General features: G+C 44.0%; 1 protein-coding gene across 3 annotated transcripts in view; it reads left to right on the top strand.

The window, feature by feature from the left end:
* Positions 1-17,704, top strand: part of LOC115125881 (serine/threonine-protein kinase 33-like) — a 56,211-nt gene extending 38,507 nt beyond the window's left edge. The window contains exons 2-14 of one of the 3 annotated variants that reach the window (XM_065012018.1): positions 3,823-3,875; positions 6,497-6,641; positions 7,169-7,282; positions 7,415-7,519; positions 7,667-7,805; positions 10,416-10,498; positions 11,347-11,434; positions 11,524-11,599; positions 12,497-12,609; positions 12,780-12,865; positions 13,056-13,439; positions 13,825-13,926; positions 16,609-17,704. In XM_065012018.1, the coding sequence (XP_064868090.1) occupies positions 6,519-6,641; positions 7,169-7,282; positions 7,415-7,519; positions 7,667-7,805; positions 10,416-10,498; positions 11,347-11,434; positions 11,524-11,599; positions 12,497-12,609; positions 12,780-12,865; positions 13,056-13,439; positions 13,825-13,926; positions 16,609-16,929 (1,734 nt within the window). In that variant the 5' untranslated portion in view covers positions 3,823-3,875; positions 6,497-6,518 and the 3' untranslated portion in view covers positions 16,930-17,704. Of the gene's footprint in view, positions 1-3,822; positions 3,880-6,496; positions 6,642-7,168; positions 7,283-7,414; positions 7,520-7,666; positions 7,806-10,415; positions 10,499-11,346; positions 11,435-11,523; positions 11,600-12,496; positions 12,610-12,779; positions 12,866-13,055; positions 13,440-13,824; positions 13,927-16,598 lie in introns of all 3 variants that reach the window. The other 2 variants (XM_065012017.1, XM_065012019.1) reach the window with 2 other exon arrangements.
* The last annotated feature ends 8,510 nt before the right edge of the window (positions 17,705-26,214 follow it).

Genomic DNA, 26,214 nt, shown 5'->3' with positions numbered 1-26,214 from the left:
CTGGCTACCGGTAGGCCTCTTTTGAATTTCATGGTAATACACATTGTAACATATTCTAGTAAATTGTGTGTGTTAGGGTGACCATCCCGTTTTCCCCAGGACAGTTTCAGGCCCCATTTCAGGTGTCCCAACTTTTCAGGCTACAAAAAAGGTCAATTTGCCAGCAAGACGCATCAATTAATGTAGGCCTAATCAATGGTAATCACTGAATGTCATTAGGCACACTGTTTGGTGTTTTGTAACAGATGTCTATTTCCATTCATCAAATGGCACAAGTATACATGCAGTTTTAATGCTGGAATTATTTTGGAGTGGACAAACATTCACAGGCAGCCTACTTTTTGAAGTTATTTGTTTGACAATCAGATTAAAATACCATGACTGGTTGTGTTCATGACACATTTAAAAGATAATTCATTTTTACAGTTTAAGTGACGTCTTTATTATTAGGCCCATACTATTTTTTGGAGACCCCCGGAATGTCATGATGTAATTCACACTGGTTACAGAGCTTAATGCCTGTGATAGGAGAGAACTGAGGATGGATCAACAACATTGTACAGTAGTTACTCCACAATACTAACGCAATTGACAGAGTGAAAAGAATGAAGCCTTTACAGAAAAATAAATATTCCAATACATGCATCCTGTTTGCAATAAGGCACTGAAGTAATACTGTTAAAATGTGGAAAAGCAATTCACTTTTTTTCCTGAATACAAAGTGTTATGTTTCAGGCAAATCCAATCCAATACATTACTCAATACCACTCTCCATATTTTCAAGCATAGTGGTGGCTGTATCATGTTATGGGTATGCTTGTAATCGTTAAGGACTGAATGAGTTTTTCAGGATACAAAATAAACGGAATGGAGCTAAGCACAGGCAAAATCCTAGAGGAAAACCTGGTTCAGTCAGCTTTCCACTAGACACTGGTAGATTAATTCACCTTTCAGCAGGACAATAACCTAAAACAAAAGGACAAATCTACACTGGAGTTGTTTACCAAGAAGACAGTGAATGTTTCTGAGTGTCCCGGTTTTAGTTTTCACTTAAATCTGCTTTAAAATCTATGGCAAGACTTGAAAATGTCTGTCTAGCAATGATCAACAACCAATTTGACAGAGCTCGAAGAATGTTGAAAAGAATAATGTTTAAATATAGTACAATCCAGGTGTGCAACGTTCTTAGACTTACCCAGAAAGACTCACAGCAGACTTACTCAGACTCACAGCTCTAATCGCTGCCAAAGGTAATTCTAACATGAATTGACTCAGGGATGTATATACTGTTTTTAGGTAAATAAGATATTTAATTTTCAATAAATTAGCTAAAATTTCTAAAAACATGTTTTCACTTTCATTATGGGGTGTTGTGTGTAGATGGGTGAAAGAATCTATTGAAAATCTATTGAATCAATTTTGAATTCCGCCTGTAACACAACAAAATGTGGAATAAGTCAAAGGGTGTAAATAGTTTCTGAAGGCACTGTATCAGACATGACCTGAGAAGACAGAAGGAATTAATGGAGGGCCCACTAAGTGGCTTGTTTACGGGGTGCTACATACTTATGGCTGCAGAGGGGAGGAACTAAAGGTACCTTACATTTCTTTCAAGTGCCCATCAATTGAAGCTGTCAGGTAATTCAGTATGATGTATACGATTTTAAGCAGATATTGGATGTCTGAATGTTCAGCTTGGCAAAGGCAGGTCCATGGTTCTTTCAGTTCAGACTGATTGCTCCTCCAGTCACAGTTCTCAACAATAAACACACTCGACACTCAGCACAGATACTGTACTGCACAAAGGCATAGTTTTTTAGAGGAAGTCAAATTGTAACCAAGGAGAGCTTGTGGCCTAGTCAAGACTATTCTTTTTTTATTAACCTAAAATGTCCTTAGTTTGACAGTCTCATGGCATTATTTATTTGTATTTTTATTTAACTAGGCAAGTCAGATAAGAACAAATTCTTATTTTCAATGATGGCCTAGGAACAGCGGGTTAACTGCCTGTTCAGGGGCAGAACGACAGATTTGTACCTTGTCAGCTCGGGGGTTTGAACTTGCAACCTTCCGGTTACTAGTCCAATGCTCTAACCACTAGGCTACCCTGCCGCATTGACAAAGAACATGTGATTTTGCTCATCAATCAGTTAAATCTGTCTATATAATGTTATTCATCCCGTAATTTAGTGAACTAGACTGCCTCAGTATTGTCATTCTAGACATGCAAAGCCTTCCCTCATCAGGTAATGTAATTCCATGCTTCATTAGTACTGTGAAGTTTATCATTTGTCATCAAAGCCAGCTGTCAATAAATAATTAAGTTGCAGATGAGAAGAATGAAATATTTTGGCTGAAGGAAGGAAGATTGCTGTCTACATTTTAATTGCATACACACATTCTGTGTGTGTGTGTCCAAGGTTTTAATTAGCTGTGGTGTGGCTACAAAGCAGCACCTGTTCATAGTCTGCCTACTTTTTGAGCTCTACTTTCACCTTCAACAAACATCATTATTTAGCATATTTACACCTATAGAAGAAAACATTTAGGCTAATGATTATATAGCAAATGGGCAGACAGTTCAGGCACTACTCCCCTTTCATCCGAATGAAAAAGATTAGGAGCCTAACTGCAAACCTGGCATTTCTTGTTTATTACAGTGTAATAGTTGTGGAAGAATCACAACTATAGATTTGATTTAGGCCTTTCTGTTGCCACACAGACCATGAAAGTGAGATGGCAGTGCACGTCGAAGAAAGAGATGGAGGGGTGGAGAGTGAGATAGAGGAGACCTCTATTATCTTTGTGTGTCCAGGCATCATTCCAATGTCACATTTTAATTTGCATTCCAAGCTGAAACACTGCATCTCCCTTGCAGTCAAGGGAAACAATGTGCATTTCCATCCACAAACAATCAGTAAATAAACTCTAATGGGGTTCTGACAGTTATGTTTGAGAGGATTGAAAAAGCAGAGAGATCGATTGATGACATTCTATCTGCCATAATTACTTTCTACTGAGATCTGGTGAGCATGAGGAAGCATATGGTTCCTGTCTGGTAGGATAGCCTACGTGTTAATATATTCTACTGTATCTCTGTGTGTGAACCAAGCCTATGATGATGCTGTTTTAGAAGGTTGTGGAGACCAACCTCTATTCAGTCTGTTAGGCTAGTACACTAGTCAAATCAAATCAAATGTATTTATATAGCCCTTTGTACATCAGCTGATATCTCAAAGTGCTGTACAGAAACCCATCCTAAAACCCCAAACAGCAAGAGATGCAGGTGTAGAAGCACGTAAAAGGGTACACACAACGCAGGATATCAATCACATCGGAAATGATGTAAGAAGTTTGTTTCCCTCATTCAAAACCCCATTTCTAATAGGCTAACATGTAATATGTGCTCTTTGCAATTGCATCTTTATTACTCCTGTTTACATGTATATTACCATAAGTATTTATATATTCCTACTACCAGTCACTTTTTATGTATAATCCCACCTCAACCATTCTAGTACACCTGCACATTGAAAAAGGTACTTGCAGTGACCAGTGTATATACTTGCATTCTCGTGTTTCTTTAACACATCGTAGTTCTTGTGTGATTTAAATTTGTACATTTTATTATCTATAATATTATTATCACTGCATTGTTGGGAAAGAGCTCTCAAGGTAAGAATTTCACTGTACTGTTTTACACCTGTTGTATCCTGTGTACGTGGCAAATAAACTTAGAAACATGAAACTTATTTGACTTGTAAAATAAATCAGTGATGATTAAATGTGTATTATAACAGTATAAGCCTACTTTGTGTTCAGGTCTGACGGGCTGTGAGAAGCAGTAAACATGGAACACTTTGAGGCTGCTCCAGGTTGGTATGTACAGTCTGCGTTGCCTTGTTGTCACTCACATACATGCTAGGTCTTTGCAATACATGGCACTTTTGCTGGCGTTGATTCATTGAAGGAAGAAAGCTGCCAACGCAAAAATGTAGTTTGTCTAACCCATCCTTTTTTGCCTCTAAATATGTCATTTGGGGCTTCATAAGTGCCAATAACTGTTTTAGTGAGCTGTTGATTAGTTTTGAGTGCAGTCGTGCCTCTTCTGTCTATACGATTCGTCATGCTAATTCACATTTTAATTAATGTCCGTCAAGCCCTATGGTTAAAGCAATATTCACAGGCTTGACTACCCCATTAGAGGCTTTAGTACTGAGTAATACATGTATATGGTTTGTTCAGATTCTCAATTCCACAGCAAGCACAGTAATTCTGATATTTTGGAAATGCTTACAATCAAATGCTATTATATTTGGGCCTATCTTTTATTGAGCCGTTATGGCAGCTCTTACTGATAGATCTAACGCATGTTCTCAATTTAGCCAGTCTGTACTGTACATTATGTTCAATCAGTCTGAAAGCTGACATATCACTCATGTAAGGTTTCTTTTAGAATCCATTACAGTAATATCCTTCTCATGAGACTATTAGCAGATCACTCAAACATGATTGGGAGATTGGCTAAACCAAGAATGTGATATTACTGTAAGGCCCCTCTGGCTTAAAGCAATCCAAGACCTGTGGATCTGTAGTGACCCATTTTAAGGTCAGACGTCTCCCTGACCTGACCCTGATATCTCATTTCCTCCCCACTGGGCGGGCTGTCAGGTGGGCACACCCTCCCTAAGGCACCTGCAGCGCAAGACGCCGGTCCTTCCCTGTGATACACTCATCACATGCCTCCCTCTCCCACAAATGAGCTGTGATTGAGGTGATTTGGATTTCCAGAGGCTGTCACAATGGTTTTGACTAGCAAATAGACGGGTGGTAATGGGAGAGACAGGCCTGTTATGAGAGCCCTGTCAGGGATAAGATAATGCCTCAGAGTGAAGAGGTTAAAGACACCGCTTCCCTGTTAATAATTAATTGGTGTCCATGTGGCGGATCCACTCCAACGCTCCCAGTCACTTGATAATTGCTTTACATTTCATTTGGCTTTGGAGAGCATTTTTCAAGCGAAGTAAATTGTGCTTAGTGTTAATAATATGAACCTGTCTTCAGACACCGGTTTGGTCAGAAACCAATGGTGACGAGACAAAGGTAGGCAAAGTGTGCCAATTTGAATGCTGGAGATGGTGTCTACATTTCTAAGTAGTTTATCTTAAACACTAATTTACACTGTCGTTTGACAGGGGGAAATATATCTATGGTTCTGTGATTTAACAAAGAAGATAATTGTTACCATTATCAAAAGTTAATTTTGGGAATAATACATTTTTACAGTTGTATCATAGTGTGACTAATTAGGGGATTCATACTAATATTACTTTTACCTGGGATGGATTAAAAGAGTTGGCCTATTGTACACCACAGTAACTCACTTCTAGAATGTATTAGAATGCTATCATTTGAAATGAAAAGTGTGAATAGGCATCTTATTGTGTACTATGAGGGGGAAATGGAATGAACCCTTTACTTTTCTCAATGTCAAGTGTCTCACCTAAGCATTTCCCAACTTTAATCCTCTTAATAAAAAAAAGCTGCCAGGTGCTCTTTAGCAGTTTGGGGTTCTGTGCTGCGGCAGCTTGCTCTGGTCTAAACAGTGGGGGAGAAAGAATCTGAGTTACCTTAAGTAGCAGAGCTGTCACCACAGTGACAGTGTCAGGCCTCCTACTGAGGCGCCCTCCAACTGACTGGCTCCTAAGGTCATGTGAGTTAAACTGCCCAGGTGTATCTGTGTGCTCCGGTGTGCAATTAAGTGCTAGACAAAAGAGAACCAGCAGACGTCACGTCAGACTCAGGCCCCAGAGGACAGGAGTTGCCCATCCCTGACCTATATAGTGATTAGGGCTGGCACAATTACTGCATAACCAACAGTTATGGATGAAGATTGTCATTTAAAATAAAATAACCGTTTACGTTTATTTGATACTTTTTTTGTGTGGCACAAACAGCTGATTGAAGACGGGGCTGCCGGGCATTCGTGCGGTTGAGTCGGTTTCTGTGGTAACGTGGATTCTTAACAATGTGATGAAACTTTGTTGCTCCTTGCTGAAACAAGCAAAGAGTTGTAGCAAACAAGTCTTTGGTTGCCTAGGCAATGCCCCCCTCCCTGCAGCACGGAAACACATGCAGTCAGGAGCCGAGGTGAACCCTATTAGAACGGTGACCACTGTCATTTGGCTGACCAATAACCGTCACCCAAAATTCCATGATTGTCACAGTCCTAAAAATGATGTTAAACAACAGTTCAACAATCATATTTCACTGCTGAAATAATCCTGTAAAAATGTACATTGTTGTATGATTGTTAGCTGTAGTGTGATTAGACTGTATGCCTGGATGCACCCAGAAGGGGTCATCTCAGTCTGCCTTCCGTTCCTTCCCTGAGTTGTAGTGTGTGTGTGTGTGTGTGTGTGTGTGTGTGTGTGTGTGTATGTGTGTGTGTGTGTGTGTGTGTGTGTATGTATGTGTGTGTGTGCGCTTCACCCAGCTATAAAGCTCCTCATCTGTAGATGACAGCAGCAGATGTTTGTGGAGCTGGCATGAAAATGGCTTCTCAGTGGAACACTGCCCGTGTGAGCAGTGCAGAGAGGAAGGTGCCCCACACCCGTATGGAGGATGAGGCTGACCTCCAGGTAGGTAGAGACCACATCCATGTTTATTCCCAGTGTCCCCCCCCACCGCCCTGGGGGCACTAGTACCACCCTCTACCCCTCCCCAGCTGACCTCTATACTGCCTCCATCTGCACCAGTTTGCTCCGGATTCCACCCCCTCTCTCGGGGCTTCGGATGCTCTCTTTGCCAAATCTGCAGCAGGCAGTGCTCAGCCTTGCATGCGCAGAGATAATGATCAAGTTAATTAGACCTGAGATTGAATGAACTGCGGCAGCAACTTAATCATTTGTAACTTGATTAGAAATACTATATTCTGCAACTCCAGAGACTGGCAAACTTTCCTTATTTGAGTGCTTGAAAATTAAGGTCCACTTTAGGATTCAGGTCTTGAGATAATGTTGCAATAGAAGCAGGGAAATAAACCCGAGCTCGTATACTCAAACAAGCCCATAAGCCGAGGGTAAATTTCCTTGTGAATGGTTTTACTGAGTTGACAGAGCAGATGTGAGTTGCCTTTCTGTTAATGGTTCCTCTGTTATCCCCATAGCAAATATACTCATTTGGGAGGAAATTAGGTCAAGGTAGCTTTGGTGTCGTCTGTGAAGCCACCCACAATGAGACAAGGAAGAAATGGGCTATTAAGAAGGTGAACAAAGAGAAGGTGAGTGCATTAGTTTTTCCCATGGGCCGTGGTGAAAAGAGACACTCTAAAGTCAGTCTAAAGTCAGTCTAATGGCTACTAGAACAGCCCCACACCTCCAGTGCACTCACTCAGCTTCTTCCCTCCATGCAGGCTGGAAGTTCAGGTGTCAAACTGTTGGAACGGGAAGTGAGCATCCTGAAACGTGTGAACCATGCACACATAATACATCTGGAGGAAGTCTTTGAAACACAAAAGGTAAGGGATGCTTTCTCAGAAGTAATGGAGTCAATATCTCAGTAGTGTGCGTGCAGACGATTGCGTAAGCACCATGAATGAGAGCGAGGCTGGTCAGATCTATTTGTGGGGGCCATTATCAGTCTGTGTGCTGTGCTTTGTGTCCAGAGGATGTATCTGGTTACTGAGCTGTGTGAGGGAGGGGAGCTGAAGGAGCTCCTTCAGAAGAACACACGCTTCACAGAGGAGGAGACCAGGCACATCATCAACAGCCTGGCTGAGGCCATCGTCTACCTGCATAAGAAGGGTAATATGACTGACTAAAGTTATAGGTTTCACATCGTTACAAGGCTCTACATTTGAACATTTTACACGGTGAAACTTTATTTCAAGAAACAATAAAGGAAGGGTAAGAGGCAGAATATCAGACTATGCCTTCTTTGACCTTTATGAAACATAACTAACTAATCTAGGTGCACTGATTAAATCATTCCAACATTAATACAAACAGTACAGACAATGTGTTGTATGAGTAAATTGTGTGCAGGGACAATGTTCAAATTGGTGATATCACGGTCTCATCGTACTCAAATTAGTCAAATTGCTTTGGCCTCATTGACGTGTGATAATCAGGGAGATGATACCACGTTATGGCTCCCAGTCATTATAGAACCTGGCTTATTCTAATAATGAGATAATAATGAACAACTGCCAGGCAAAAATGGTAGCCCTTTTAATTGAGTCTGAGGGGTTTATTTGAAGATGCTGTTTTTCCCCCTGCTGATGGTGAAATCTCTAGTTAGAGGTAATTTAGGACGTTGCTTGGCAATGAGACGCCATTACATGGGGCTAATGACTCATTTACAACGAGCTGGGGAGGAATACAGATTAATAGGTGTGTTTTCACACTAAGAGTCCCTCTGCGCTGTTGTACCGCACTTCTATGGCGACTAATGATACCAGTGGGGATGTGATGCTAAAGGTTAGCAGTGACTGTCACAGGTAGTGGCCTTAAAGGGCAATTCTACCACTTTTCAACCACATTTTCATTTGTCTCCAGCTCAATAGCAGTGTGTACATAATGAAAACGGTGCACCACTACGTTTTGTAGAAAGAAATATAAATGCGCTGTTTTCAGATATGTAGACACTGGTTTGGTGCTGGAGATGATGAATATGAGGTAAAAAAGTGGAGGAATTGTCCTTTTAACCATATATAAGCAGCATGCACATTCATTACTTCTTGAACAGTAAATATGACAAATTGTTTAGTAAAGACATTGATATGATACATTTATTTTGCACAGAACGATTTGGTCCCATGGAATATTACTATGAATTTTGTGAACCATTTGTTCATTGTACTATTAGTTCTTCACAATGCTGTTGTTACTATATACATATAGAGGTTCATCCACTGTTGTACACCCCAGAGTCTTTTTATTCAGTCCATATCTTCCTGACCTCAATCTACATGAACATTAGAGCAGAGGAAACAATATATTAGAGGTCAGCATGCTCCGCCCCTCTCACAAAATCCCTTTAACCGAGCTGAACTTTAAGACTCCAGGGGAGAGAACTTCTCAAGAACTAATATGTGTGCAGAGACACTTTATTTCCCATCCCATCAAGTCAATCTAGCAGCAGCATCTAATCTAACCTTTATAACTCTCTCAAACGTCTCCGAATCCTCTGCTCCATTCTGCACATCTCCTTTAATGACCACTGATACTTTGTGGCTCACCATTTTTAAAAGGAGGTTGATATCTAGAGATTTGTCATAGGGATTGCTTGAATTTAGCAAGACGCTCATGGTTTTCCTGAGGATAAAGTAGCTGTTTTTGTCACAATCTCTGGGACTTCAGCTGGGGCAGAACCCCTCTCTTTCTCAGTGAATCAAACTCATTCCCAGTGGAATGCTCGATGACATCCATGTACACTCGTAAAACTTCTATTAGATCAAATATGCCACATACAGCAAAAAAGCCATTCAATTTTTTGTCACCAAATTTGACACTAATTGCAAAAAATGTATATCTCCCTCACTAACTTTAAGCATCAGCTGTAAGAGCAGCTTATCGATCACTGCACCTGTACACAGCCCATCTATAAATAGCCCACCCAACTACTTCATCCCCATATTGTTATTCATTTATTTTTGCTCCTTTGCACCCCAGTATCTCTACTTGCACATTCATCTTCTGCACATCTATCACTCCAGTGTTTAATTGCTAAATTGTAATTATTTCGCCACTATGGCCTATTTATTGCCTTTACCTCCCTAATCTTACTGCATTTGCACTGTATATAGATTTTTCTATTGCGTTATTGACTGTATGTTTGTTTATCCCATGTGTAACTCTGTGTTGTTTGTGTCGCACTGCTTTGCTTTATCTTGGCCAGGTCGCAGTTGTAAATGAGAACTTGTTCTCAACTGGCCTACCTGGTTAAATAAAGGTGAAATTTAAAAATGTGACCTCCATACAAAAACTCCTTACTTTGTGAGCAATTTTTCATATATATATTTTTAAACGCCACCTGTTGGAGAAGACAGATTTTGGGTCCACTTATCCCTCTCGCTTCGCCTCTTCCTCTCTGGCATGACTCACACATTTCAGTTAATTACTATAGCTCCCGCCTTGAGCCAATCAGTGTCATTTTGTAAATGTCGGATCTCTACGGTAAGACACATCATTCACCAAAGTTTCGTCAAAATTGTTCAGTACTGTCTGAGATGGTGTACGGACGGACTGAGACAGATCCACCGTCCCTTCCCCCGATTTCATTGTGGGGGACAATTACTCATTGTAGATTTAATTGCTTTTAACCATCATACTTGTCCTCTCTGCTAAAGGCCTTTTGAAAGCCATTATGGTTGGTTCTTCTCATAGTAAAGGTGTTTCTTTTTTGTATTTCAGACATAGTTCACCGGGACCTGAAACTGGAGAACATTCTAGTGAAGAGTTACCATGGTGATGATAATGACATGATCAATATCAAGGTGAGACGGTGACACAAACTGGAAGACTTTCACTGCCGTTTCTCATCCAGCCAGTCTCTGCAGGGACTTAAGGACAGGCTCCTCATGTGTTTTTGTTTTTTCCCCACTCTCCCCCTAAATGGTTTTAAATGCTACCTCATTATGACAGACCCCCTTTTGGTTCCCCTTTATATCACGCCGTACAGAAGGGTGAATCAAGAGCATCTTTTAAGACAAATTACCGCCTGGGCCCAGCATGTTGTGTGAATTGACGGAGCACAGGCTAAAGCAGATACCTGGAGCGCGGGCTCAAACAAGGCAGGGCGGCAGCATAAATCACACACACACACTGCTGAAAGACAGAGTTGTTCTGGCACGGTATAAAAGGCTTTTATCTGTAAGGAGGAGGTCATCTCTCCTGGATATTTTCTCCTGCTGTATTTCTCATTAACTTAATCATTATGATACACCCCTCACTATTGTCATTGGTTGCACTAATTGCACTGTTTGTCTACATAACCTGGTTCAAGTATTCATGACATTACCCTGAAGAAGGCAAAGTGATGCCAAACGTTGGTAAATACCCAATACTGGGAGTTTATAGATTGAGTGTGCAACTTTCGTTATTTTGATAGTTAGTTTACAGTATTTCTCCTGCCTGCCATTATATACTACATGAGACCATACAGCATGTACAACTCGTATTTGTTATTCATCTAACATAGAGAGACCCAGTTATTGCTGCTCTTCAAGTAAACCTTGTTTTGTCTGATAAATAACACCAACAAGAAAGGATTTGATATGAGATGGATACATGCTGTAGGCCTGCGTGTGTATCAGTGTCTGCTGTCGGCCCTCTCTCCTCCCAGGTGACAGACTTTGGGTTGTCAGTGAAGAAGGGGGGTGTTGGCAGTGAAAACATGCTGAAAGCCACCTGTGGGACTCCTATCTACATGGGTAAGACTGACACACTCAACTCCTACACACAAAGATCACATCATATTAGAGTAGTCCTGTTAAAACCGGTCCTCTCCTCTCTGTTTCAGCTCCTGAGGTGATCAATGCTCATGAGTACAGTCAGCAGTGTGATGTGTGGAGTATTGGGGTCATCATGTACATGCTGTAAGCAATGCACCCACCCATCCCTCCTTTATCACTTCCTGTCTTTCTGGTCTGTCTGTGTCTCTCCCTCTCACTGTAGCAGCTTTTCCTATACTATGTGCAGTTCGCCCAGTGACCAATCAACTAGTAGTATAGTTTTCGAGGCCTGTGTCACTGACAGGGCTGTGTGACTGACAGGGCTGTCTCCCCATAGGCTGTGTGACTGACAGGACTGTCTCCCCATATGCTGTGTGACTGACAGGACTGTCTCCCCGTAGGCTGTGTGACTGACAGGACTGTCTCCCCGTAGGCTGTGTGACTGAAAGGACTGCCTCCCCGTAGGCTGTGTGACTGAAAGGACTGCCTCCCCGTAGGCTGTGTGACTGACAGGACTGCCTCCCCGTAGCCTTTGTGACTGACAGGACTGCCTCCCCGTAGCCTTTGTGACTGACAGGACTGTCTCCTCGTAGCCTGTGTGACTGACAGGTCTGCCTCCCCGTAGGCTGTGTGACTGACAGGACTGCCTCCCCGTAGCCTTTGTGACTGACAGGTCTGCCTCCCCGTAGGCTGTGTGACTGACAGGACTGCCTCCCCGTAGCCTTTGTGACTGACAGGACTGTCTCCTCGTAGCCTGTGTGACTGACAGGTCTGCCTCCCCGTAGGCTGTGTGACTGACAGGTCTGCCTCCCCGTAGGCTGTGTGACTGACAGGACTGCCTCCCCGTAGCCTTTGTGACTGACAGGACTGCCTCCCCGTAGCCTTTGTGACTGACAGGACTGCCTCCTCGTAGCCTGTGTGACTGACAGGTCTGCCTCCCCGTAGGCTGTGTGACTGACAGGACTGCCTCCCCGTAGCCTTTGTGACTGACAGGACTGCCTCCCCGTAGCCTTTGTGACTGACAGGACTGCCTCCCTGTAGGCTGTGTGGGGAACCTCCATTCATCGCCACCTCTGAGGAAAGACTCTTTGAGATGATCAAGAAGGGAGAACTCCACTTTGTCGGACCCATCTGGGACTCTATCAGTGATGCAGGTGACATACAGTAGTACTGCTTTTCAACCTCTCTGACTTCTATTTGTAACATCTCTAAGGACACATGGTACTTGACCACATCCAGGTTGAGCTGATTGGTCCTTCTTACAATGGTTATTATTACATGACTTTAACATAGCGTACTGACTGTCACATTTTTATCTCACCAGCCAAAAAAGTGTTGAGTTGCCTCCTGAAAGTTGATCCCGCCCATCGCATCACAGCCAATGAGCTGCTGGATAACCCCTGGATCACGGTAAGGGGCTGATCCACCCAGCTACATTTCACATTAACACTAATGAGTACAGGAAGGACTCTCTGGTATTGCTGCATGATGGGGTTGGGAATTGGTATCTCACAGCCTGGTTTATGGGGTTTATTGCAATGTGGTGATATTAACCCTTTAGAGGGTATCTAACATTAGGTAGTGGTACTGTGTCTTACAGGGTGACACCAACACTTTGGCCACACCTACCAACGTGCTGGAGATGATGCGTCTGTTCCGGGATGACCCGGAGGAGGAGGAGAGAGAGGAGGAGAGCGAGGTGGTCAGTGATGTGCTGAACGAGCTCTCTCTCAGCTGCTCCCAGGACAGCCTGACTCTGGAGCCCAGGGCAACGCTGGAGGGCGGGGCAGGATCAGAGCATACAGTAACACTGGAACCTAGGGTTAGGCCTGAGAACAGGTCAGGGATGGAGGATGGGGCCAGGCTGGAGGACCAGGTAAGGCCAGAGCCCAGGGTGGCCTCAGCATGCAGGAACATTGCTGAGCTCAGCTATGAGGGAGACACAGACAGTAGCAGCAGCAAACCCACCACCCCCACCAAACAGGTACTGTAGTATGCAAAGTTACCTCATATACTGTACACACAACTCAGTCACGCCATGAGACTCATCATGACCTGCCACTTCATAGGTGTTAGGTTCAAAATAACATATTTCACTAAACCCACCATGTCTCAAGCTCTGGTTTAAAATTAGCCTTCTTGGCAAGTGAGCTGTTTCAGTTACACACTGGTATACGATCGTTCATTTCCCTTCCACTTCCACCTCAATTAGCTTATGAGGTAATGATCTTGTTTTTGACTAAAGACTAGCTCTCTGTTGCGTAGCTATACTTAAAGCATGGGAGTTATCACCCAGCGGTTCAGGCGCTCTACAATATTTAGGGTTGTTCAACACCCCCCTCCCCCAACATCTCTGTAATCCACTGTAGAGACAGAAGAAGAAGAAGGTTGCTTCCTCATCGTCCAATGGACTGAAAACCAACAGCTCTGCTATGAAGGTCTGCAACTCCCTCAGTCCCCCCACTTCACAGGTCAGTCGTTTAGCAGTCTGTCTGCAAAGTCCTCTTCTCACAACACTGGGAAATAGGCTACCATTAGATATTTGTTTTTTGACAGTTTCGACAATCGTTTTTTTTCTGATATTGATGCAATAAAGATCATTACAACTTTTCATTGTGCAAAAATGGTTTGAATTTGTCACACAGCTTGGAAGGTATAAGATCTGATTCAAAATGGGTTGATTTGTTAATGAAAAATGCTTTTAGATTTAAAGGCCCTCACCAGCGGGCAATGCCACCCCTATTTCGACGTAATTCCTATCTTGTAGCGCAAATTGTTGTTTTAGGTTCCACCTCCGAAGAATAACACAGGCTGCTAATACATATTGATGAACTGGGGGTGGGAACATTTCCACGTGGAGTGGAGAAAAACAACAAGCAGGGTGCTGATGGCTGTCAGTGTAGCTAGCTAGCATGCTAACTTTATCTAGCTAGCTAATGTTATTTGTTGTTCAAAAGATTAGCCAGCTAGGCTATGGTTGGTTCTGGAGCTGGATTTGTCATAAGTATGTAGGGCAGGGATGGGCAACTTTGAGGGTATGGACCACAAAAAAATCTGAACTCATGAGGGGCCGCAGTTGCTCACGGGTTTGCGTACTCGCATCCATAAAGCAAGTTTGCTTAAATTAAGCACATTTTGCCATGGAGCAGAGAGAAGATTTTTCAATTTTATAATTCATTTTATGCAATTCTACTGATTTTGCCATGGGGCGGAGAGAAAGATTAGCTATTTTACGGATAATTTCCTGCTATTGTACAAATTTTGCCGTAGGGTGGAAAGAAATGTTTGCAGTTTTTAATATGATATCTAAGTGAGACTGCTGGATGCTAAGCTAACTTAGCAATCATGTTTTTTGTGTGATTTTTTTTTTTTCTGACATGGGCTAATTGACTGACTATCACTAGCTAGGTTTCCATCCAATTGGAGACAGATTTTCATGTGAATATTCTAGAATCCGTATAAAGATAATGTGCACATTTTACCAGCGGTGGTATGTTTCCATCAAATGGACTTGTTTCAGATAAATGATGACATAGTGCTCACAAAATATACATTTTCATAAAAGTTTTTATGTACCGAATAAAAATCGAAAGTTTGACGTGTTTCCATCTGATTTCCAACTCTACCAATACTTTTGTCACAAAAACTGTTGCGTTAAATAGCAAATGTGCCTACTCTGGGCTTGGCACCTGCGCTCAAGCCAACAGCTCACAGTTACAGTGTGGGGAGGCTGTGCGAGTTGTCTAGATTTCATTTATTAGGATCCCCATTAGCTACTGCACATTCAGCAGCTACTCTTCCTGGGGTCCACATAAAAATTAAATGCATGACAAAGTACAGAACAGTAATAGAGAAGAACAATACAAGATATTAATAAATAAAATATGACTTATATATAGTAAAGACACCAAGAGACAACTAAAATACTATCTAGTATATAAAATAATAGTGTCTAGTCTACATGATGAGATTATTATGGATAATTGATCATCATATAGCCTAATAAACTGCAAGGTTTCCCCGAGTCGTAATGGGAGGACTACACACACCATATCATCGGGTGAATCCAAATTGACTTCGATATGATGGTTATATCAATATTTGTGCATATGGGCCGCCATTTCTTGAATAATCAATTTTACCAAAACAAAAAGATCCCATCAGGTCGAACGAACAAATTATCTGTCAGCATTTATAAAATTGCACTGAATCCTCCTGTTTTCATCACAGCTTTATTTTTATCTCTCCAAATTTGATCTTGTCTCATTGTTGCAACTCCCCAACGGGGTCGGAAAAGCGAAGGTCGAGTCATGCGTCCTCCAAAACATGACCCGCCAAACCACGCTTCTTAACACCTGCTTGCTTGACCCGGAAACTAGCTGTACCAATGTGACTGAAGTCAGCCTGCAGGTGCCCGGCCCACCAAAGGAGACGCTAGAGCGCGATGAGACAAGTAGAACCCCAGTAGTGATGCCACAACATTGCAATGCAGTGCCTTGGACCGCTGTGCCACTCAGGAGGCGCATAATGATTTATTTCTATACAATATGACTTAACTCGCATAAAAACTGTGGATGGAAACGTGGTTACTGACTAACATAACAAGAAAAATAATCTGCTGATGCACAACCACATTGCAAAATTGTACCTTGTGTATTCTACCGTTCCAAGGGCCTTCAAACCGCGGGCCGCCAGTTGCTCATCCCTGATGTAGGGATAGTTTGCCACAGATGGATAGGGGAAACAAGTTACTTTGACTTTGTCATCTATTGTTATCTCCAGTTTTGGCGTCTTCCATAAATGATCTATTATATTTCTCAGCTCAGTCGGAACTCGCAAACTTTGCAGGTGTTTATGATTAATAAACAATGCCATGCTGGTGGGTGGTACCATTCAACTAAAACCCAGCCCTGAAACGAAATATTGGCTAAGAAGAATGTGCATGTCATTTCATTTGTGTGGGTGTTTTAATGCTTTTTGGCCATCATGTTGGTGCTGTTGATATTCACTCACCACTAGATGGTGACAGATTTACCTAGAAGGTGAGCCGAGCTAGTGACAGATCCAGTAGATTTTGTTCTGTAGAGGTGAACCTGTTGTGTTGGCCTTGTGTGAGATGAATGTGAGTATCTTATCTTTGCAGTCCCATACAGGTGGCAAACTCTCCAGGCAGTCGAGTGCAAATCGTCTCAGCCCACAGGACAAGAGCGAGACCCACCCAACCTCTTCCCCAGTGGGGCCAGCTCCCAAACCAGCGGCCGGTCCAGGGAAGGCAGAGGCCCACAAATCCCCCTACACCCCCTCTGGCTCTAGGCCTGGGAGCCGCTCCCCACGACCACCTCTCTGCAGCAGGCATAAGAAGAGCTCCTAGGCACCAGCAGCAGAGTCCCCATCCCCACGGGCGCGGCGTGCCAAAGGAGAGGACCCCAGTCAGAGGTGTACCCTTGGGGGTGGCAGGCCTGCTAGACACATGACCTGTTGGTATTCATCTATCCACTGTGTGACACACACCAGCCCTGGACTGAATGAATAGACTCTCACACACCCACTGTGATGTTGTTTTAGAATGGCCAGTAGACAGATGCTGAAGATAGGTTTGTCAGTAGCATCAGCTTGAATGCATTCAGAGGGTAAACCAGCATGCTGTGGAATCAGGAGAGCAAATAATTGACCTAGCAATGATTTCACAGTAAAGCACCTGATTCCTGTTGTTCAAACTATCCCTGTTGTGTCCCCATTGACCTATCTAAGGCTACCTGTTGTTTCTGTTATGCTTAGTTACATACTTTGTCTGCATTTTCCATATCAAACTCACTGACAGTCTGAGTCGTTTCAAAATACAATCATTAACAAGTAGATGGGGAAACTCAAAGGGAGTGTTCATCTCTCTTATTTAATCCGTTGGGTTTAATTCAGGATTTATTAGTGGTTCACTGGGTTGTGTAGCTGCTAGTATACTTTTACAGTACATAGAAAACAACACTATTTCATTCAGTATCCTAACGGGCATATTTGATATGTAAGATCTTCAAAGTGCTTTGTTTTTCCCCACAAATGTCATTAACATAAAACTAGTCCAACATTCATTAGTAGTCAGTGGCGACCAGGGGCGCAAGCTTGTCTGCTGTTTATTCTTTTCATTGAGCTGTTCTTAGGATGATTTAAGGATGATTGCCAAGCATCATGAGAAGAAACTAATGTACAGAAACTCCATTATTTTGTGTTCAATAAACATAATCAGAAATGTGATTTATTTTTTTGTGATTTTGTGATAACTTTTCCGTTATTCTGTTTTGATCGCTCACTTTTTCTAAAATAAAATAAAAATGCAGTTGACCCTCTTGGTGTCAATACAGACCGCCAGTGGCACACAGGCTGGTTACGCACCATCAAAACGCAGGGGATTGGGACTGAGGGCAACCATGGCTCTAATCTCGTTTGCGAGGCCATTGAAAGCAGCAGGAGCTACTTTGAGGGCTCTGCCATTCAAGCACAGGTCTTTCTGCTGTAGAGAGAATAATCCCCAGCATAGATACAACATTAAAGTAGTCAAGCAGAACCCACAGAGGCTGTATTTCAAATCCATCCATTTGCATCTTGAAGTGAATGTGTGCAGACAGTAGAGCACGGATTGAGCAGAGGCTTTCTCTCTCTGTGTGTGTGTGGTGGTTGGATTAGCTCTTTTGATGTGAAGCACATGGCACATTTTTCCTTTTGGGTGATTGGTTCACGGCCTTTAAACTGTGTAAATAGCTCCCTTTTATCAAAGGCTGCCCGTGCTTTGTCCAGGTAGGCATGCTTGCCTTTCCTGGCCTGGTGGATGGAGCCTAGTTTTGATACACAACTTTCAAAATAAAATAAAAATACTTTATGGGAGCACAGAGTGAATGACAAATTAAATATATTTTATAGTATTCACTGAGTATACCAAACATTAAGAACACCTTCCTAATGTTGGGTTCGAGGGGCATGGACTCCATAAGGTGTCGAAAGCGTTCCACAGGTATGCTGGCCCATGTTGACTCCAATGCTTCCCACAGTTGTTAAATTGGCTGGATGTTCTTTGGGTGGTGGACCATTCTTTATACACACAGGAAACTGTTGAGGGTGAAAAACCCTGCAGCGTTGCAGTTCTTGACACAAACCTACTACAATACCCCATTCAAAGGCATTTAAATATTTTATCTTGCCCATTCACCCTCTGAATGGCACACATACACAATCCATGTCTCAAGGCTTAAAAATAATTGAACCTATACCTGAAGTGTATTTAACAAGTGACATCAAGGGATCATAGCTTTCATCTGGTCAGTGTGTCTTGGAAAGAGCAGGTGTCCTTAATGTGTTGTATACTCAGTCTATATTATCAATAAAAATGAAGGGCAAAAGGAAATGGGAAAACACCAAACTGTAATATTGTGGGATTACATTTGCAATTTACTTGATACTACTTATGTAAGCACCATATGGAGCCATAGTGGATTCCAGAGTTAATTTCTAGAATTGACATGTGGATGCTGGCTAGAATGGCCTGCTATCTGGTTTCATGTGTGAATACAGCCGTATACGTGTGTGATTGATTGAGCCATTAAATAATTATGATGGTGTATGTAAGTTGTCAGTGATGAATAACTGCATGTTTGCTGTGATGTCTCGATGATTCATTTAAGGGAAATAGCATGTTGAGAGGGACGTTTCCGCCCAGCATAATCCACTGATCTGAGAAAAAAAGCATTGAAGATAACAATGATTCATTCAGTTTGTAAACCCCTCCTCCCTTTAGACCTGTGAACTGAATTTGCATAAGGTCTGTTTAGACAACCTCCTGTATGGCTAATGCGTTGTCAGAGGCAGAGATGGGATTTCAGCATATGGTCCTCATTTTCTTGTGCCAGACTTTTAATTCATTATAGAGGGGAAAAAATCTCCAAATTGAATTGTGCAAGTGGAATGTGACCTGCAGTAAGTGTGTGCAACTACAGACCTCCGGGAAGAAGACATTTAAAGAGATTGAATGTCTTCATATGCAGCTAGGTCATATGCTTTGACATTCACAGTATTGTCCATTTATGTATTAAAAAAGCAAACAGATGCCCGACAGTTTTTTTTCTTGATGCACCAAACTTCTATCAGATTTTGCAGAAGTACAGAGAGGGAGAAGGAGAGTGCACAGAACAGGGCGGTATGGGGGCTAGGTTAGGGGCGTGAGTTTGCGACAAGGCATGGAGGCAAAGGAAATTAGAAATTCGGCGGGATGGAACCAGGGATGCGCCCTCTGCCCCCGTCTCCAGTGGTGCTCCTGACAGATGGGAGCAGGGGGAGGGTGCGAGCAGCCTCCCGAGTGGAGGGATTAAAACCTGCAGCCCCTTTTGCAGCCTGGAGAGAGTGTGTCACTGTGGAAGGGTGGGGTGAGGAGATGGCACCTGTGGTGAGACTCTTGGGGGGTGCAGGACCGCTAATGTCAAAGGAGGAGAGGATGCATCCCTCCCCTGCCCCCCCCCCCTGCTAGAACCCCTTTTATTCACTGCCAGGCAGAGATGAGGGTAGAGGGGGGGTGGGGGCTGCATCTCAATAACCTTAATAGAGCTCCCTTTAATTAATCAGCTCATCTGCAGAGACCCGATACCTGCAGCTGAGCCCCACATCCACTCCCCAACACAACATCCTCCCTCACACCATCTGTGTGTGTGAGTCCTCCCTTGCTGTGTTACAATGCAACCATTTTACCAAAACAAACATATTCAAAATGACAAAGGAGGAGGGGAAACCATGATGTCACAGCAGTGGGTTGGATTTCTAAAGAAGAAAGGCGTAAAAACCACACCTCAAGGAAACATTTGAGACAGATGGCAATTTCAAAGCAAGCCTCATCAATCTTTGTTGACACTATTCCTTTTTTAAACTACTCTTATTTGGGATATTTGCAATTATAATACATACGCTCATTTGAATATCAAATTAATTAGTGAACACACTAGAGTAAATGCCTTTTTTATAAGTCCTTGTTAAAAGTGAAAAATTCTCGACAACGGTTGGTTGGCGAATTAATTTACAGTGATATCTAATCCCAAGTTACAGCACATAAAAGGCATTACTATACATATTTTAATGGGGAGGTGGTTGTTTTCCAAACAATTTTCTGCTAGAGTACATTTTTAATTTATTCATATTTAATTTATTGGTCTCTGCCTATCCACTCAGTAAAACTAATCAACAGCATGTATGGGCCCCTCTTAAAGTCACAGCTCTCTCTGGCAGCCAGTCTCTGATCAGGATAAACCCTTCATTTCAAAAGTTCTTTCCATTTCTGCAAAGAGCAGGCTGCATTCAGTCAACCAGGATGATACCATCTCCAAGGAGACTGTTCGATTCTCACAGACAACCTTTTAATAATTGAAAAAAAAGTCAGAAAATGAAAAATGTGCCCAGCCTTGAATGATCCGAAATATTTCAATTTCTGCGGGTACTGACCATCGCCACCGCTGTGGGAATGTCATCGGCGAAGGACAGAGCCTCTGCCTCTCCTCAAACTCCTCTGCCCTTGAGTTGGCTTTTCTACGGTGCTTTGGCAATCATTTAACACAGTGTGACTGCGGTCTTATCACCTCCACTGTACGCTCCAAATACCTATCGACCCATTGACACACGGCGAAGAGGGACCTGCACAACCTTACACATGGAAATGATTTCAATGAATTACCATTCCCCCTAGAGGTGGCAGAGCGGAGGTGAGACAAAGGACCCAAACAAGGAGCATTTCTCTGGCGTAATGTGCACCGTGTGTAATGAGCGGCGGAAAGGTCATTTGACACATTTCTGCAAGTATGAATCAATTTATTTGGAGCACGTAATTCTGTAGTCACCTCGGCGGCATGGTGGTTTGGCAATGCATTGAGAGGGTGTATTACTAAAGTGGGTCTTCAGTTTCCTCCCTGTAGCCCCGGCTGACCGCAGGAGTGCCTGGAAAGCAGGGAGATAGCAGGGAGATAGCAGGGAGATAGTGAAATGGAGTGTGCCAGATGCAATCAGTCATAACATAGGAAAATCGCCTCCATCACCTTCAGTGTAATTGGAACATTCATTACAGTCCAGTAAAAACACAAGGCACCATTAGATGTTCGCTTTAGGAGTGGATTCCTGGAGAATGAGAGACTTTCGGGGTCTCGATACGGGGTCACAGTCAAGTAAATAATAGGAATTGTTCCAGCGAGGCTCAGAAAACCACTAGGCCCCTGATTACGCACCAAAACACAACTTGGCACAGCAGAGGGGAAGAAATTCAATTATCGGACAGAAAATAAGATGCCCCTTGTGCCCCTCAGTACAACAAGAACAACAATCAGAACAGTCTCCTATCCAATATCTCACTTGGAGATTCACACGTGGTCATTCTTGTTGATGTCATGTGTCTTCTATATTTGTCAAGTACCTGACAGTATTTTCTCAAAAGTTGGTAGAATTGGTAGATTTCGGTCACTGTACTGTAGGATGCAGCTAATGGGACTTCTTTATTGATTGCTTCTGTCACATCATTTTTCAGAGGTCTATTCTGTAAAAAACACTGATATTATTTGCAAACCCGGTAACGTACAGGGTATGGATTATGTGTGCAATGTTTAACATGTATCTTTATTTTAAGTAGCCACCTCTGACCTCATGGCCCTAGTGTCAACTGTGAGGATGAACATTCTACTGGGTACCAGGGGGACCGAGCCCTAACCACAGCCTTGTCCCCAATGCTACAGTTTGGAGCCATTGTAGTATTTTGTTATTGCATGTTTTATGTTGTACTTGTTTGTAATGTTTTCCAACTGGTCTAGAGGGAAATGTGTCACTGTAAAACCATGCTGAAAATAAAACTAAAACATTTGGTCGATCAAAGGAAGAATATTTAATATGTTTAGGTTTGAAAATTGACTTATTATTTATGTTCTGAGGGCTGTTTTTAGGAAACTTTGTTGTAAACAAAACAGGCAGAAGAAGAATAGAGTGTAAATAAGAGTGTATAAAGGAATTCTACTCAGAGTAAGCCTGAAGTCACTTCCAGATATCATCATTTTACATTCTCTTTGTGAGGTATAAACACCCTAACAACAAATCTACCCGTTTATAGTATCTCTAGCCAACTCTCACTAATGACTGTTTTTGGGGGGTAAAATTCATCTGCATTAAATATGAATAAAAAGGCATGATGAAATAATTAGGCAATGCCTTTCATGTAACATACACACACTATGAAGGGCTTGTGACTTATTTGAACTAAAAAACCTTTGCTCTGTCCAAATTGACCCTCAATTCCAAAAGTATGTGTAATTACCATAGCAATTAAGAGCACTGAATGACTACTAAAGCATTTGGGTTAAACAAATATTTATATTCCCCCACAAAAAAATGTGCTAAAAAGTGGGTGGAAATGTATGATTCTTCGAGGAGCTGGTATGTATCTAGTGTAGTTATGTAGCTAGTGGTGCAGGTGCACCATACAGTAAGATCCTCCTGGTCCTTCCCTGAGCTGATTCATTTCCTCTGGGATGACTGAAGCTAGGGCTCAGCCACAAGAAATATGGCCTGCTGTGCTCTACCCCAGTCCTCTCTCTATATACCCCAGCCCCTCTCTCTCTACTTCATTCCTCTCTCTCGCTATACCCCATCTCTCTCTCTCTGCCCCATCCCTCCCTCTCTCTCTACCCCAGTCATCTCACTCTCTACCCCAGGCCCCTCTCTCTACCCCAAACCTCTCTTTACACCCCAGTCCTCTCTACCCCAGTCCTCTCTCTCTACCCCAGTCCTCTCTTTATACCCCAGCACTCTCTCTCTACCCCATCCCTCTCTCTCTACCCCATCCCCCTCTCTACCCCAGTCCTCTCTTTATACCACAGTCCTCTCTCTCTACCCCATCTCTCTCTCTAGCCCAGTCCTCTCTTTATATCCCAGTCCTCTCTTTATACCCCAGCCCTCTCACTCTACCCCAGTCCTCTCTTTATACCCCAGCACTCTCTCTCTACCCCAGTCCTCTCTCTCTAACTCATCCCTCTCTCTCTACCCCAGCCCTCCCTCTCTCTCTACCCCAAACCTCTCTTTACACGCCAGTCCTCCCTCTCTACCCCATCCCTCTCTCTAGCCCAGTCCTCTCTTTCTACCCCAGTCCTCTCTCTACCCCAGTCCTCTCTTTATACCCCAGTCCTCTTTCTCTCTACCCCAGTACTCTCTTTATACCCCAGTCCTCTCTTTATACCCCAGTCCTCTCTCTCTACCCCAGTCCTCTCTTTATACCACAGTCCTCTCTTTATACCCCAGTCCTCTCTCAATACCCCAGTCCTCTCTCTCTAGCCCAGTCCTATCTCTCTACCCCATCCCTCTCTCTATAAACCAGTCCTCTCTCTCTACACCAGTCATTTCTCTCTACCCCAGTCCCCTCTTTCTATCCCAGCCCCCCTCTCTCTACCCCAGTCAGCTCTCTCGCTATCTACCCCAAACCTATCTTTACACCCCAGTCCTCTCTCCCTACCCCATCCCTCTCTCTAGCCCAGTCCTATCTTCATACCCCAGTCCCCCCTCTCTACCCCAGTCCTCTCTTTATACCCCAGTCCTCTCTCTCTACCCCAGTCCTCTCTCTCTACCCCATCCCTCTGTCTCTACCCCATCCCTCTCTCTCTACCCCATCCCTCTCTCTCTACCCCATCCCTCTCTCTAGCCCAGTCCTCTCTCTCTAGCCCAGTCCTCTCTATATACCCCAGCCCTCACTCTCTACCCCATCCCTCTCTCTAGCCCAGTCCTCTCTTTATACCCCAGTCCTCTCTCTCTACCCCAGTCCTTTATCTCTACCCCAGTCCTCTCTCTCTACCCCAGCCCTCCCTCTCTCTCTACCCCAGTCATCTCTCTCGCTCTCTACCCCAAACCTCTCTTTACACCCCAGACCTCTCTCTCTAGCCCAGTCCTCTCTTTATACCACAGTCCCCTCTCTCTACCCCAGTCCTCTCTTTATACCCCAGTCCTCTCTCTCTACCCCATCCCTCTCTCTCTACCCCATCCCTCTCTCTAGCCCAGTCCTCTCTTTATACCCCAGTCCTCTCTTTATACCCCAGTCCTCTTTCTCTCTACCCCAGTACTCTCTTTATACCCCAGTCCTCTCTTTATACCCCAGCCCTCTCTCTCTACCCCAGTCCTCTCTTTATACCCCAGCACTCTCTCTACCCCAGCCCTCTCTCTCTACCCATCCCTCTCTCTAGCCCAGTCTTCTCTCTCTAGCCCAGCCCTCTCTCTCTACCCCAGTCCTCTCTTTATACCCCAGTCCTCTCTCTCTACCCCAGTCCTCTCTTTATACCCCAGTCCTCTCTCAATACCCCAGTCCTCTCTCTAGCCCAGTCCTCTCTTTATACCCCAGTCCTCTCTCTCTACCCCAGTCCTTTATCTATACCCCAGTCCTCTCTCTCTACCCCAGCCCTCCCTCTCTCTCTACCCCAGTCATCTCTCTCGCTCTCTACCCCAAACCTCTCTTTACACCCCAGACCTCTCTCTCTAGCCCAGTCCTCTCTCTCTACCCCATCCCTCTCTCTAGCCCAGTCCTCTCTTTATACCACAGTCCCCTCTCTCTAACCCAGTCCTCTCTTTATACCCCAGTCCTCTCTCTCTACCCCATCCCTCTCTCTCTACCCCATCCCTCTCTCTAGCCCAGTCCTCTCTTTATACCCCAGTCCTCTCTTTATACCCCAGTCCTCTCTCTCTACCCCAGCCCTCCCTCTCTCTCTACCCCTAACCTCTCTTTACACGCCAGTCCTCCCTCTCTACCCCATCCCTCTCTCTAGCCCAGTCCTCTCTTTATACCCCAGTCCTCTCTCTCTACCCCAGTCCTCTCTTTCTACCCCAGTCCTCTCTCTACCCCAGTCCTCTCTTTATACCCCAGTCCTCTTTCTCTCAACCCCAGTACTCTCTTTATACCCCAGTCCTCTCTTTATACCCCAGCACTCTCTCTACCCCAGCCCTCTCTCTCTACCCCATCCCTCTCTCTAGCCCAGTCTTCTCTCTCTAGCCCAGCCCTCTCTCTCTACCCAGTCCTCTCTTTATACCCCAGTCCTCTCTTTATACCCCAGCCCTCTCTCTCTACCCCAGTCCTCTCTTTATACCCCAGCACTCTCTTTACCCCAGCCCTCTCTCTCTACCCCATCCCTCTCTCTAGCCCAGACCTCTCTCTCTAGCCCAGTCCTCTCTCTCTACCCCATCCCTCTCTCTAGCCCAGGCCTCTCTTTATACCACAGTCCCCTCTCTCTACCCCAGTCCTCTCTTTATACCCCAGTCCTCTCTCTCTACCCCATCCCTCTCTCTCTACCCCATCCCTCTCTCTAGCCCAGTCCTCTCTTTATACCCCAGTCCTCTCTTTATACCCCAGTCCTCTCTGTCTACCCCAGTCCTCTCTCTATACCCCAGCCCTCTCTCTCTACCCCATCCCTCTCTCTAGCCCAGTCCTCTCTTTATACCCCAGTCCTCTCTCTCTACCCCAGTCCTTTCTCTCTACCCCAGTCGTCTCTGTCTACCCCAGCCCTCCCTCTCTCTCTACCCCAGTCATCTCTCTCGCTCTCTACCCCAAACCTCTCTTTACACCCCAGACCTCTCTCTCTAGCCAAGTCCTCTCTCTCTACCCCATCCCTCTCTCTAGCCCAGGCCTCTCTTTATACCACAGTCCCCTCTCTCTACCCCAGTCCTCTCTTTATACCCCAGTCCTCTCTCTCTACCCCATCCCTCTCTCTCTACCCCATCCCTCT

Source organism: Oncorhynchus nerka, linkage group LG27, assembly GCF_034236695.1.
Source record: "Oncorhynchus nerka isolate Pitt River linkage group LG27, Oner_Uvic_2.0, whole genome shotgun sequence".
Classification (NCBI taxonomy): Eukaryota; Metazoa; Chordata; class Actinopteri; order Salmoniformes; family Salmonidae; genus Oncorhynchus; species Oncorhynchus nerka.
The sequence above is the reverse complement of the archived record's forward strand: the minus strand, read 5'-3'. Positions and strand labels throughout refer to the sequence as shown.